The following is a 16,303-nucleotide window of genomic DNA, read 5'->3' as shown; positions in this document are numbered from 1 at the left end:
GTGGGAGCGAGATGATCTGTAAGCGAATGTGGATTTAATTTGAATCGAAATGTTGGAACTAAATCTTTAAATTTTCAATCGCAATCCTATATCATAAAAAAGTTGAAATAAAAATAAAAAACAATACTTAGTGAAAACTTAGTTTAGAAGACATATAAAAAGAATGTAAAATTAAGTAAGCAGCCATTTTAAATTGATATTAATTTATATGCAGAATTATTTTCTCTCACTTTCCGGGTCACAAAGCAGAAGTGGTTATTTTAAAAGTTCAATTGATAGGTTCCTTCAGAGAAAAGGGACCAACTACAAAACTCGGAAATAAAAGTCTAGTCCAAATATGAGTTTTGATTGTTTAAATATATTTAGATATTTATTTTTAGTATTATTTTTAGACTTTAATGTGCTCCTTTTCCCACCTATTAAATAAAAATATTGAAGTTTGGATTTAAAAAAATTTCCTTTTCGTACATTAAACCTGATGTGTGTACCAACTCAAAGTGTGTAAAATCTGCTCTAAACGGTTTATCATATCATAAGAATTTATTGTGAACTCTTTGTTAATTTTCCAGACTGATATTATAAAGATGTTCCAGTAGAAACTCAATATTAAGATCATCAATTTAGTTCATCAGACAGACAGACTAGGATCTGATTGGCTTTCGTTTTGCAGCGCTGTCGCAAGAGAACAACAGTGAAGACATAGACTTCAACGAGCGGTTCTCCTGGTTGGGCTCCACGGAGATGGGCGAGAGCTACCGGGAGGCGCTGGTGAGAGGGGTGCCTTTCCCGATCATGAAGGTGGCCGAGTACTTCAGCCTGGGAGAGGAGGGCTTCACGTGGGGTGGCCAATACCGAGCCGCGGGATACTACGGCAGCATCTTCCTTTGGTGAGCTAAGAATCTCGAGAAACATATCAATGTTTCAAGTGGCCAAAACATGGAATACTCAATACAGTGGTCCAGGCAGGAACACGAGTAAGCTCAATTCTCCCGAGAGAACTTTGTGTACCGAAGGCATTGCCATCCTTTATTTGGCGTAACATTCCAAGCCTTCAAATGGTTGGTGTTTTGTTAGTATTGCCCAAACTCTAGACCAACAGGTTTGTTCTATTGAGTCATTAAAATGATATAACCTCTAACGTCAAGGCCTATACTACAACTTTTTTTGCAATGCAATCAGGATTATTGCTAGGACTTTCATAATTGAAGCTAGATTTTGAAAGTATTAAAACTATTCTTATAGCTTGGCTTATGCTATTGTATACAATACAATATCATTAGTTCCTAAATTTGCCCAAAAATAGTCAAAGAAATCATTTGTAAGCTAAAGATGTTGGGTGTATTTAAAGGTTCAACTTGAAAGCTACAATTTTGATTTGTTGCCTTTGAGACATATTTTTTTATATGATTTCTTTTGAAATATGAAGTAATATATATTTTTATTCAGAACTATTTATAGGTAAATGTGTTACAATTTTTCTTGTTGCAAACCTATAGAGTGTGTTTTCCATTTTTAATAAATCTTATATGCATATAAAAATTAAAAAACTAACTAAGAATTATATTAAACACAATCATTAGGTACACATACATAGTAAGGTTTGAAATGTTTTGAAATCAGAAACGTATATTATTGTAACTGAACAATTCCAAATTTTGGATTTGACAGAAGCATTCCAAAAAGGCTATTTCACACACTGTTTCAATAAAATTAAGGTATTATCGCTAAAAGAAAAAAATATCATTTTAATAAACAAACCAATACATCGAAGAATCGAAGGACCCAGAAAAAAATACTTAATAATAATACTACAGAAAAATATTAAAAGAGCTGTTATGGCATAGACGAACTGCCCTTTACCATTAGATTCCAAAATCAATGGTGCTCTTACCTTTGAACATGAGAAAGCTATATTTTAAAGGTAATAAAATCCCCAAAGTAATTTCATGTCTCAAAGATCATTATGTCAATAGCTATCGCACAGACGGTCAGATATACGGATAAACAGCGAACTGCCATTTGACCTTTTGACCCCAAAATTAATAAATTTCATCCTTGGGCCAAGAGGAATCGATTTACCGAGCTATAAAATCTCTAGGACCTTTATAACAAGAGTTATAGCCCAGACGAGTAAACGGATTGGTAAAGAATGGTGGGATTGTTAAAAGGACCTGTTATTATAGTATTTAATCACTTTTAACTTTAAAGTTAATTTTTCAAATTCAGCAAACGCTGAATTCCAAATCCGTTCAACTTTAATTTTTACACCATTTTATGGCTATTATTAAGAACCCGAGGCCTTCCTTAATCGTATGTTTGCCTCTGTCTGAGCGGTGACTATTGATAGAAAGGTCTTGGAAACTTGAAATTTGGTATATAGGTTTTTTGTTCCATGGAAGAACAAAGGTAAAAAGGCCAAACAAGTAAATATGACCGCCCGTCTGCCGTTTTTTTTTTTACAATATATTGGGTCCTTCGATACTAAGATCGTATTGGTTTATTTGAAATATATGACACGATACATTCCTTTTTAGAATTACAATTCACAGTAATCAAGAATGTAGCTAGCGAGGGGGCTCAAGGGGACCGCCCCTAAATTTTTAAATTTTGTAAATAACTTTTTTAGTAAACGATTATTATTATTATTTAAATAATTCTGTATTACTGACTTGTACTGCTGAAAGATCGTTCTTAACAAAGAAATGGGTCAAGAAATTTTTAAGGAACAAATACTCTCTGTCCACTACGGTAAAATATCAGTTGTCTGGACCCCCTCCCTAAATATTTTTCTGGCTACGTCCTTGAGTATTAGTTAAATTTAAATTGTCATCAGTGTTAATTGTTCATAGATTGGAACGTCCTATTAGAACAGAACGCCTGTTTGTCAAATCTTTGGACTAGAAACTCTAAGTGAATTTCCATTAAACCTCACAATGGGAACATACTCGATGTTACATTTCTCTGTTTATTAAAAATACTTTACCTTTAATAATACCTTTTACTTTACCCTTTAGAATATTAGTTTAATGATGTCTAGGATGTTCACGTTGAATTATATAGCTGCTGAAGTTATCCAATTTGTTACGTCTTCTGAAAGCCTTTGAACTTTATGCAATACTTTGAAAAGTTTTGAAATATCAAGGAAGAGTGAAATCGGTCGGTAGTTTACAGTCAATAATTTACTGTTACTTCACACAATTGCCTCTTAAGCGTATACTGTAGTCTGAGGGGCTCCAGGGTGTTTTGTTTGTGACTTCCATCAGCTGTGATAAGTGCGGCTAATATCCTAAACGTCGGCACGCCGCGACGGGACGAGGAACCAACACACAAGGCCGAGGCCGAAGAGCGCTCCCGAGCCCAGAAGAGGTCGGCCTTGAACCCTCTCGGGTATTGATAAAACCTCTTCAGCATGACAAACAAGGGCTTCTCGCACAACGCCGTACGTGACTGGACTAGAATACAGAACAACTGTAAACCTTGGCCGCTCAATACGTGTACCACCTCAGTTACTGGTGTGTTTTAGTTTTTGGAGCATTTCAAAACAAACAAACCTTGTAGCAGCCAATTTCTGTGGACAGAGAATTTCTTAGTGAAAATCGCTTAACCTCTCAGATATTGGAACTTACAATAATGTCTGTAGTTTTTTTCGGACAGACATTTTATAACAAACTAATATCCTTTTTTTAAATATTTGATATAAAAGAAAACTTATAATTGTCCAATAATTTTAATTTTCTCACACGAGGCCTTTCGACATCTAAGATGCCGTCAGGTGTGAATAGGCAATTCAAATAATATGATATTTTTGCAATTTAAAACAATTATCACTTGAATAAAGCTTAATACAAGATTTGTGTAATTAAAAGTAAAATAAAATAAATATTAATGCATGTATAAAAGTTTGGGTCAAAATGAATTTAGTTATGCTTATAAAGAAAGGGTGAATTTTGAATCGGTCAAAAATTATTTAATATTTGTTTTTTTATGTACTTATAATGTTTCATAAGCGTCGAGTCCTTCTTTTTTTATGGACTTGTTTTAATAATGTGCAGTTTTTAAAGGCGTGATTTGTTTCTAATGCATGTTTGGCAATAGCTGATTTTTAATTAGTCCGTATTTAAATACATTTCATGTTCTTAAAACCCGGTTTAATGATTCTTTTTGTCTGACCAATTTAATTCCTATCACACTTCACAGTTAATTTTGTAAATTCCACGTTTATTTTCATACAAAATTTTATCTTTTGTATTTAAAAGTAGATTATTTATTCTTTGTTTGAAGGTTATTTTTGACGATGGAAAACTGTATTCCGTAGTTTAGTTAATGATTAGTGTTTTGTATAGTTTTGTATTAAGTGCATGTCTTTAGTGTTAGTGACAAGCACTTTTCTGCCATCTTTTTTTTGCCATGGCGATTGCCATTTACTATGGCCTCTGGTCAGTCGTAGGTGGGTGGTCAATGAATGCAGACGTATTGTGACCTGTATTCCGTAGTTTAGTTTTAATGATTAGTGTTTTGTATAGTTTTGTATTAAGTGCATGTCTATAGAGTTAGTGAAGTTGACAAACAACATGTACGTTGTGATTCCTGACTTAGGCGTGCCACAACGCTTTAGTAAGATTTGTTTATTTTAACCTAGTTTGTAATTATGTATTAGGTTAGTTCTTTACCTGAAGAAGAGATCAGATTGCAGATCTCGAAACGTAGTGTTACTGTTTTCTTGTTTCACTGAACGATGGCAAATGTCCGGAAAAATCCTGTTTCCTTCAGATTATTTATCTTTTTCGATGTGGAAAAGGTTATGTTCATATCAACATTATTTCTAAATACTTTTTTTATTTATTTATAACTGGACCATAACCAATGGATTGCCAGTTTCGTTTTTCTTCTTGTTCACTTTTTAAAAGTAGTTGTTGATTATTTTGACAACTTCTTTCGTTTTTTTTTAAGTAAACTGTCAATTAATTTAGTTGAGTATCCATTGAAAACTGCTATACATTTTATGTTGCTTAGTTCCTTCGTGTACTCATCGTTCAAACTAAATAATCAGCTGTTGCCAAACATGCATTAGAAAAAAAACCCTTTTATAGAACTCCAGAAATGTCCGGCCTTTCTAAGTCTATCCATTGAGAGGATGATCACTGTCCAAGGGATTTGAGTGGGATCGGTGGAGAGACACTCGGAGGTAGTTAGAGGCCCAGTGAGTAATCAATCCTACATCGTCTGACGTCTGCATTAGGGACACGAAGTCGCCTGAAGACGCCCACAAGGGACCTACAGTCTGCCGTCTTAGTCAAGACCGGAATTCCAGTTTTGGACTTCAAACATAACTGTGGGACGCTCTTGGATAACGTTGACTCCAAGACACACTTAGAAACACTTGTCACAAAAATGAGTCATCCTTAGTCACCTTTGTAATTGATATTTAAGTATTTAGAATGGTAATTGACATTAAATATTATACAAAACAAATGCAGACGAAAAAATTAAAATCCACAGTTATTATCCTTTGAGAGGTGAATTTCAAGTACGGCCATCTTTGTATCAGATATTTTGAAAAAACATTTTTTCAACCTTTCTAATGTATGTAATATTGAAATTTATTTTAAAATGGGAATTATATAAGTAACATTAAAAGGGTTACAAGGACAGAAACGTTTGAAATATTTTATTTTGATAATATATACAACCTATAATAAAAGCGTATCTAAAATCAGTTGATTAGTTAGTATGCTTTGTATGATCACCAAATATCCATTCTTAAGTAGGCCTAATACAAACGACCAACATAGTAAAATCTTTAATTGAATTAAGATAGTTTACGAGCTTGTAAAAGGACTAATACATAACTAACATAACATAATACATACAGAGTGAGTTTTATGTACCGGCACACCTGGATATAATTTAAACGGCCCGAGATATCTATGTGAAACCTTGACCCTACCTATTATAACATATTTTTTTAATTTTACAAGTTGTTGAAAATTTTGCCCCCCTTTTCTAAAGGGGGGTAAAGGGGGGCAACTAAACATTTTCAAATACAAACCCCTATCATGTCTCAAGTTTTTACACACGTCTAGCACACTGTCAAACAGCCGAGGGTGAACAGTTTGAACACCTGCTACATTAAAACAGGTAACTGTTTTTAGAATTTGCGTTAGTGTTGACTCATGTTACGATAAACAGGACAAGACAGTTACTGATTTTATTATTGTAAATTTGTCATAAAATCTGTTAAAATAATCGTAGAGACTTCTAGTTTGGATTATTGGATTTATTGTTTTATTCCCTTTAAAATGAGGGGTCACATGATAGGGCTTTGTATTTGAAAATTTTTTGTTGCTCCCCTTTACTCCCCCCTTTACTCAATTGTAAATTTGTCATAAAATCTGTTAAAATAAACGTAGAGACCTCTAGTTTGCATTATTGGATTTCTTTCTTTATTTCCTTTAAAATGAGGGGTCACATGATAGGGGTTTGTATTTGAAAATGTTTAGTTGCCCTCCTTTACCCCCCTTTAGAAAAGGGGGGCAAAATTTTCAACAACTTGAAAAATTAAAAAAATATGTTATAATAGGTAGGGTCAAGGTTTCACATTGATATATCGGGCCGTTTAAATTATATCCAGGTGTGTCCGTACATAAAACTCACTCTGTATATGTTCCAATCAAATAAATTACTGACCACTACAATTTATGCTTTTTATCCATGAACTAAGGTGGCTTTCAAAAACAATAGCGATCACTGGAGTTTTTCTTCCCAACACCAACTAAATTCATATGATCTCTGTTATTTATTTATTTAATAATTTAAATCCTTACATTTTTAGGGCAAAATAATTTTAAATGTTCTATTTCTGGAATGATTTCATATTCAAGTTTATTTTTCCTCAAGATTCAATTTTCGTTGTTTCCCATGACTGTTTGGCTCATAAAAGTTCATATATTATTTAAATAGTGACCTTTAAAGCCAATCCAACTCTTTTAACAACTCAATTAAAAAAGTTTTTAAATTAAAAATAATGATTATATTTGGTAAAACTTTGGGAATTCTAGTCAACACATTTTTGACAGATGAAACAATAAGAGCTTATTAACAATTTTAATTCAAACCATTAAGTCAAGATCGTATGCAAATATTTTCTTTTGGCAAGACTGTTAAACATATCTGATACATCTTTCTGTCTGACCAAAGAGCTGAAAAATCTTATTTATACAGTTTTAAGAAAATATTAAAAGTTAGAAAAATAATTATGACGTATTCCAGGTATTTTATAAAAATATTTCTAGTAGTAGTGTTATACCCACTAAAGTACTTTAAGAAAGCTCAATAATTTATCTGTGAAAGAAGATTACATTCCTTATTTTGAAACAGGTCCACAAGTGTTTCATGTAAAACAATAAAATAAAATCATCAAAAACGAAATCATAAAAAATAATAAAATATTAGTTAAAATTGAAAATGTTGAATAATTTAATCTTTATTGGTTTTGTATAATGAGGCATACGGTACGTTAGAGAGTTATTAAGATTGGAGGGCATTAGTTGTAGAGAAATGTGGACTTGCACTCCAAACCTGATCAGAGAGGTCCGGCAATGAGTGAGAACTGACCCACAGTAACCAGAAGCTCAGTACTTTCTCATCTTCTCTCCTTTCACCAGATCCCACGTCCCATCTGTCTTCCACACCTTCTCTCTCCTCTTATTCTATCTATATCTCTAACTGCAGTTGAGGCTTAATCCTTGCCTCCACCTTCAGGGCTGCTTCGCCTCCTGGCTGTTGATAAATCTAATACTGGTTATGGTGCCTCATGTCCCATATGTCCTCCGCAACTTCTATCTCCTTTCTTATCCTATCTGTATCCCTAACTGCAGTTGAGGCTTAATCCTCGGCTTCACCTCCACGTCCACACCTTCTCTCTCCTCTCCTATTATATCTATATCTTTAACTGTAGTTGAACCTTATTCCTTGTCTTCACCTCCAGGGCTGCTTCACCTCCTGGCTGTTGATGAATCTAATACTGGTTATGGTGCTTCATGTCCCATCTGTCCTCCACAACTTCTATCTCCTTTCTTATCCTATCTGTATCCCTAACTGCAGTTGAGCCTTAATCCTTACCTTCACCTCCAGGGCTACCTTCGCCTCCTGGCTACCGATGAATCTTCTGCTGGTCGATGTGCCTCTCGTCCCATATGTCTTCCACACATTCTCTCTCATCTCTTATCCTATATATATATCTTACTACAGATGAATCTTAATCCTTGACTTCACAGCCAGGGTTGTTTTTGCCTCCTGGCTGCTGGTGAATCTACTGCTGGTTTGATACCCTCACGTTCATATGTCTTCAACACCTTCTCTCTCATCTCTTATCCTATATATATATCTTACTACAGATGAATCTTAATCCTTGACTTCACAGCCAGGGTTGTTTTTGCCTCCTGGCTGCTGGTGAATCTACTGCTGGTTTGATACCCTCACGTTCATATGTCTTCAACACCTTCTCTCTCATCTCTTATCCTATATATATATATATATATATATATATATATATATATATATATATATATATCGTACTACAGATGAATCTTAATCCTTGACTTCACAACCAGGGTTGTTTTTGCCTCCTGGCTGCTGATGAATCTACTGCTGGTTGTGGTACCTCACGTCCCCCATGTCTTCCACACCTTTTTTCTCCTCTCCTCTTCTATATATATCTTTAACTGTAGTCGAACCTTAATTCTTGCCTTCACCTCCAGCGCTGCCTTCGCCTCCTGGCTACTGATGGACCTACAGCTGGTTGTGGTACCTCGTGTTCCATTTGTCTTCCACACCTTTTTTCTCCTTTCTCCTCTCCTCTTCTATCTATATCTTTAACTGTGTTTGAATCTTAATTTTTGTCTTCACCTCCAGGGCTGCCTTCGCCTCCTGGCTGCTGATGAACCTGCTGCTGGTCGTCGTGCCTCGCTACGGCGCCTACATGATGACGCTGACCGGCGCGCTCATGTTGGGAGCCGCCCTCGCTTACCACTGTCTCCTGCCCTCCACTCCGCTCAGGGTCCGCTTCGAAAACGAGCAAGAACTAGTTTTCCGCCTCGGCTGGTGTTTCTACCTGGTCATACTAGCTGGTGAGTGCACAGGACTTTACCTACTTATCTTTAGTTGCTGATAAGCAAGAGTGTGGCGAATCACAAACCTTGTGGAGTACAATTACTGGTCGCAGACCTTACTTCACATACTGTGTTTATGTAACGTCTCGACTGATGTACGTCTCGATTGTAGGACTGTCCACGCCTGGTTTTGACGAGGGTGGTTGACGTCACTTTTCTGCAGGGTAGGACAGTTAGTCTGCACCAACACCCGTGGACTAACCGTTCCACTTTCAAGAAGTAGGTAAGAAATGGTCCCGACAGTTTTACAACGTGGACCTACGGTCCGTTTACCGTTCGTCTCTCACCCAAAAATACTATATTAATGGGAGAGACAATTAAAGTTTTAAAGGATTTTAGCTTCATTCTGCCGTCCTCATGGACCACTGGCTTGATCGAGGACCTTAAACAATGGAATGAGGAGAGTCGGTACAGTACAAGAACATGAAATTAATACGGTCACAGAAAAGATTTGAGTCTGCAACCGAGTCTTGAGTCTTGTATCACTAATTCTGATCCAAATCTTGTACCACCGCCTGCTAATAGTGAATTCACTGTAGTAAACCTGTTGATCATAAATTAATGTTATTTATTTTGAAGATTGGATATTTTTTTAGTTTAACTATTATCTTGTTTACTAAATGTTCATGAACGTAACAGCTACAGACAAGGAAACCTAGGCAAATTAACATATCTTTGTGACGGCAACTTTTGCTAGTGTTCTATGTAAATCCTGGACTTCTGTTTTCTGAGGGACGTGTTTGTTTCACCACAATGAAGCTGAACTGACCTTTCAGTTGAAAGTGTTAATACGAAGCTGCAACCAGAAACATATTGGCTATCACGTGAATCACTCGGTTGCCCAACCACGTGATGTAGCGAGGGTGTGGTGGTGGCGAGAGGTAATCTTCTTACAACCGAGCAATGTTCCGCAGATTCGTCAAGGTTGACATTACACCCGCGGTTCATTCTTCAATACTTCACTCGGTTACTCTATCCACACTGTGTCCGAATGGGGTAACCTTCTGCGGCAGCTAATCTTTCAATGTGTAAACGAACTATGTTGCCATGAAAGTTGTTATATCTCAAACACCGTTATGTCCTCATTTGTTGGTCGTTGAGTTATGGAAAGTGTAACTAAAACACTACCAAACGCTTCATAGTTTTTCATGAAGAACCCACGTTTTTGTATACACTGCAAACGGCTTAGAAAAGAGGTTGAATGTTCTCCTGAATAACACTAATAACGTATTAATTAACTATTCAAAATAACACATATCTCATAAATAGAGCATACGTGAGGCTCTAGAGGAGTGTTTAAATATTTACTAATTGTAATGTCTTTAACTTCACATTCACGTTTTATGAACCTGTCTGCCGATAGGCTATTAGTATTGAAGAATGTTCTCAATTATACGCGCGCGCGCGCGTGTGTATTCTTATTTTATGTTTTATAGCGTACCTGACTAGGTAAAGTAATACCTGATACGAATTCTGTAACAAAGAAGATAATCATTACCTTTTTGAGGTTAAGAGCCACGAGGTTGATTTTAGCCCACCTTACTGCGTAAGCAGAGCGTAATTTTATAGCTAAATGAGCTTTTTTTGTATAAAAAGAGAGGTTGCTCCCGTTTCAGGCCTTATTCTGTCCGTTCTCATAGGCTTCTGGTCTGTGCGAGGATCTTATAAAACAGAATAAGGAGGAGAGTCGATACAGAACAAGGTCGATGCTACTGATAAAGGTGAATCAGTCACGTAAAGGATTTGAACGTATCTCTAACCCAGATACAAATTCATACGAGACCGCTCAACCTTCAGCACTCCTATAAGAACTAAAGATCTTAAGACAGATCTGTTATTCCGACGATCGGAAGAGACTACAGTAAACTAAATTTTTGGAAATTGCAATTTAGAGGAGGATGTTAACTAGTGATATATAACAAAAGAAACAAGGATCCCAAATTGGGTAAATTAGAGCTTCAAGTTTACTGAATGACTTAGGTAAAACGAGAATCGATTGTTTACGATATTCGTATTTAATATTAGGTTTATTTTATGAACTAAACACGTCTACCTGATGTAGTTTTGTCAGTGCCATAGTTTCTGGCACACAATAAACTGTGGGAGACCAGTTAGTAGCCCACGCCGAGCGGGACAAAAGCTGTTGATTGGCACGTCCACTCGAGCTGACGACAAATGGCGAGTTTGATTGTTATCTCATAATATTATCGCACAAACATCGCTGATTAATTGTGCGCGGACAGTCGTGTTGTGACAACAGACAGCGACACAATGGTGCTGATTGGACTTTGTCGTAGCTGCCAGCTCATTGGCTCAGCACAGTCAGACGTCGCATCGTGGCGGCCACTTATTGGCACTATGTTAGTACTCCAGAGTTCCCACTTTTGAAAAGCCATTTGGCTAACTGCAGCAACTCCCAATTAACACCATGAGTCAGTAGCGTAGCCAGGGTTTCAAAAGGGATTTACCATGAGTCTCTCCCCCCTTTCTTGCCTTATCCTGTCCCTCTTGGGCCGCTGGCCTATGAGAGGATCTAGTCAAACATAGCAAAAGGAGGAAGAGAGTCGATACAATAAATGGTCGGTGATACTGATAAAAAGTCCAACATCTTTTGACCGCTCAGCCATCAGCCCTCCCAAAACACGATGAAAGTACTTCAGCAAAAACCTAAGAATGTGTGCTATCTGTTGGGAAGGGCTCTGCTTTTATAGCGAGGATAGTTTTGTTCCTTTTAGGATTTTTGGACTTTGGTGACAAAACCGAATTACGTCTGGGCAACCTCACGGATGTCCAGAAGTGGCACGTCATTATCTGCAATCAATATCTTTATCGACCATTCGTGGCTTTTACCCAATGGGGTAAAAAGGGTTGATGGATGTATGACTGGAGGAGTGGCTCGGACACCCTTATTGTTCTTGTTATTGCTATTGTTGTACAAGAGAGTATCGTCTCCTGTCCACGTGGGCTGGGGGAGGCTGAGTAAAAGCTGCCCCGCTCCCTTATTCTAAGGTGTTATGCCTATTGTGAGAGGTTTCTCCATGGTAAATATAACACACCCAACCTCATCTCTCCTAAATATCCTGTACTCTGTATATAGCGCTATTGATTTCACTGAAAGTTCAATGAAACGTTTTTTAGCTTTTTGTCACAAATGAACAAACAAGATATGATTCTACTCAAAGATTAGAACCATTTACTTGTGTATTACTGCTAGTATTTTTACTAATACTGGCCCGAGTATAGCGAGAGCTGTCTGTATTCTTGGAACCAATGACCTGTGACCCTCTGATCTGTATCATCGAATTACTCAGAGACAGTATAGTGTAGTTCCAAAAATTTACTCAACACTGCACCGCCAGTTGACAGTGGGAATCATCATCATAGGTGCTTTCAGTGACGATCCCTTAGCACTCTATCCCCAGCTGACAGTGGGAATCATCATCATAGGTGCTTTCATTGACGATGTCTTAGCACTCTATCCCCAGCTGACAGTGGGAATCATCAACATAGGTGCTTTCAGTGACGATGTCTTAGCACTCTATCCCCAGCTGACAGTGGGAATCATCAACATAGGTGCTTTCAGTGACGATGTCTTAGCACTCTATCCCCAGCTGACAGTGGGAATCATCAACATAGGTGCTTTCAGTGACGATGTCTTAGCACTCTATCCCCAGCTGACAGTGGGGATCATCATCATAGGCAGAAGGAAAACCATTCGCATCGTGCTGTTCGTTCACCAACTCAGAGACTCCTTAAATTTATGGTGGAGGTATTTCCAGAAACACGCCAATTCAGATTTCTCCCCAAGTAAATTCAATGAATGAAAATTCTTAAACTATCATTGAAACACATTACATAACATTTTTGACGCTATACGTCCTGAACAGAAAAGGACACTTCAAGGACCGGATTGGAGATGCCGAGTGGTCTAAGACGTCGGACTTCGAATCTGAGTCAGAAATAGCGCAGGTTCAAATCCTGTCTGTAACCGTAGCACTTTTTATCTGTTTATTAAGATTCTGTTTGATGGGATCCTTGCACAGGCCAATGGTCCACGAGGACTGGCTGAATTAAGACTTAAAGGAGATTGACCTCTCCTTGACAAAAATAATAAACTGTGATTTATGCACGATGATACATTTGGAAGCGGTGAGCGATGGCTCGTGTGAGGTGGACCAGTTTCTGAAGCCAATGACTTGGACCACATTCCATAGATCCGTATCTGTGGAAACGTCGGAAGGCTGATGTGTGTGCTAAGCGCGAAAACGAAGAGGAAGAGTTGAGAAGCAGGGTGCTGTCTTATAGCTAGATCACACTACGCATATTACAAATTTGTAAGAAGTTCGTTCATTGTCCATACGAATTGTGTAGAAACTTATTGAGCGTATAAGATAATTAATGTGCTATATTTTCATTTGCTAACGTTAATTAATAACAATTGCCACCGAAAAAAGTTTTTAATACAATGGTATTAAAAACTTTTTTCGGTTGCAATTTAATTTAATCTCTTAATTCTCTTTAAAACCTAGTTTATATGAGTTTTTACTTTAAATAAAAATATAATATTGATTAATTAATTAAAACATTTAATAAATAATTAACATGAAATAGTATTAATTAATTATTGAAATAAATTTAATAAATACATAACATTAAATATGTTAATTTATTAAAAAATAAATTTATTAAATCAATAATATATTAATTAAATACATTTAATTAATAAATAAAACTATTTAAAATTTGTACGAGTAGTAAGTTAGGGTAGTTAGCGTCAACAGTATACTTTTATCGGTTAAGAGATACGAGTTTTTGTAAATAGTAAAAGTAATAGATGTGGGACATACGGTGAATTTTTTTTTAAATTTTACCCCATGTAGAGATACACAAGTTATTTCCCACAATTTACAAATCCGCTTTAAAACATTAAGCCAGCTCCATTCTTACTCTCGGTGTAATAGTTTATTATATTTATATTGTTATGGTTACAACATATGGATAAATGGGGGTTAGGTTTATTATTGGCAAGTAAAAAAAGAATTATTTATTGTGGTCGTTTTGGTTTCGGACCATGAACGTTACTATGTAAAATTGAAGCAGCGAAGTAAAATTTGTTTGTTTGTTTCCAACTAGTTTGCTTCTTCGTAGTAGAATTTGGGAACATTTTAGAGCAACGTTGTTTGGGGCAATCCCCAGGCTGCTACTTTGGCTCTTCAACTTTAGGCGAACCTGATCATTCGAAAAATAGAAGCGGGCACAAATAGAGACAACATGGTTTAAAACTAAGTAGAACATAAAATAAAAGACGCGGACCTCCTTGCTACTATGAAACCTAATAAACACTTTTCATCTACAAATATAACATACTTATGCTAAATTCGAAAACACTTCTGTGAAATTATAAAGTATTCCTGTAAAATTATTGGAATAATGTGAAACCATGATATTTTCTTGTGGCATTGCAATGCACCTATGTGAAACTATATTAAAACCCTGCGAAGCTAAAAAAGACTCCTGTTGAATCAACGTGCGTCTTTGAACGTGACTGAAGTTAGTATTCAATCATACGATTGCAAGAGAATTAAATATTAATAGCATGTAGTACTATTATGCAGTGATGATGTTTTCACCCTTGTCCTGTCCAGGCGCGCTGTGTCTGGTGGTGGGGCTCTGCATCGTGGCCGTGGACCTTGCGTACCCCCACCGCTTCTCCACCGTGCTGGAGGTGGACTACGACACCCCCTACGACCGCCACGTCATTATCGAGGAGAGCCACACCAAGACCAAAAACTGGAAGAAGAGATTAGAGGAGCCGCCTGGTCTCGGTAGGAGGATACTCAGGTAAGAATGACCTCTTCTGTACCCTAGAGGTTACAGGATTAGCCTGGAAGAGTTGACTGGAGGAACAAAAAAAAAGCTGTCAACAGTAGTATATAAGCATTTGAAAATATAAACTTTTATTGCTTTGGTAAATTCTATTACTGTTTGGTGATTTTAAAATTAAGTACACCGTTTAAAATAAAGTGTAGCAAATAACTTTTTAAAGAATTTTAATAGCATTTTAACAATTTTCATTTTAGTTTGAAAGCTGACCACCAATAGCAATAAATAATCTTGCAGATGTAACTTGTTATACGCTGAAGAAATGTATTTTTTATGTGCAGTAAAGTTGTTTCCTCTAACTCCTAAATGGCCCGAACATTCGAGCTATGTTTGATTGTCTTAAGTATTTACAAAATCAATTTTTCGCATTGCAAAAAAAAACACAAATACAATTTAGAAACATTTGATCGAATTTCACTCTCAAAAACAAACCAATCACAAAAAAGTGTTTAAACAGTAGCCTAGATATTAATAGTATTTTTATTTTAAAACACAATGCAACAAGATTAATTATATATCTGTAATTAACTTGCTAATTATCGCCAGTTAAACACAGGATAATAATTTGGAAATGGTCCATGTAATATATTATGTTAAACTGTTTTCAAAATGTTGTATACAAGTTCGAATTTCTTTTCTACTCAATAAAAGAATCAGTAGTTTTAAATTTTGGTTAAATACTCATTTAAAAATTACAATAATTAAATCGTAAAAATAAAAACATAGACTAATTATTTTTTTAAATTTAATTTAAAACAATAACAATCCATCACAACGTAGATGAAGTACCTGCAAAAATAGTATTCGACTATATTGTTGCTGGAGTGTATAGTAAATAGTATTTCACTACTGAAGGAGTAATTTAACGGACTAATATTACCCTTTTATAATTGTAAATAATTCTAAATTTAAAGCTTCATGAATAAACCGAGTTCATAAATCTGATATGCAGAACTTATCCAAAATATTAGGCAGATAGATACGTCTATATGGAAGTACTTACAAAAATTCACACTATCGGCAGGGAAGTAGTGATTTACCCGTTAAGTATCCTTCATTACTGAAATACTATTTGCCATAAACTTCAGCATCAATATAGTCGAATGCTGCTTTTGCAGACACTCGTCTATGTTGCGACGTGGTATTGATAGACGGTGATTCTGATAAAGTTTGCCTTTTCAGGGTCGATAGAGGATGTGAATACAAACATTTTTTGCTAAATACATATTTGGTCGAAATGTATCGTTTCC

General features: G+C 36.1%; 1 protein-coding gene across 1 annotated transcript in view; it reads left to right on the top strand.

The window, feature by feature from the left end:
- Positions 1-16,303, top strand: part of LOC124366315 (dual oxidase maturation factor 2) — a 140,768-nt gene that overhangs the window by 121,686 nt on the left and 2,779 nt on the right. The window contains exons 5-7 of the mRNA XM_046822763.1: positions 671-887; positions 8,914-9,128; positions 14,816-15,011. Coding sequence (XP_046678719.1) covers positions 671-887; positions 8,914-9,128; positions 14,816-15,011 — 628 coding nt within the window. The remainder of the gene's footprint in view (positions 1-670; positions 888-8,913; positions 9,129-14,815; positions 15,012-16,303) is intronic.

This window comes from Homalodisca vitripennis, chromosome 7 (assembly GCF_021130785.1).
Source record: "Homalodisca vitripennis isolate AUS2020 chromosome 7, UT_GWSS_2.1, whole genome shotgun sequence".
NCBI lineage: Eukaryota > Metazoa > Arthropoda > Insecta > Hemiptera > Cicadellidae > Homalodisca > Homalodisca vitripennis.
The sequence above is the reverse complement of the archived record's forward strand: the minus strand, read 5'-3'. Positions and strand labels throughout refer to the sequence as shown.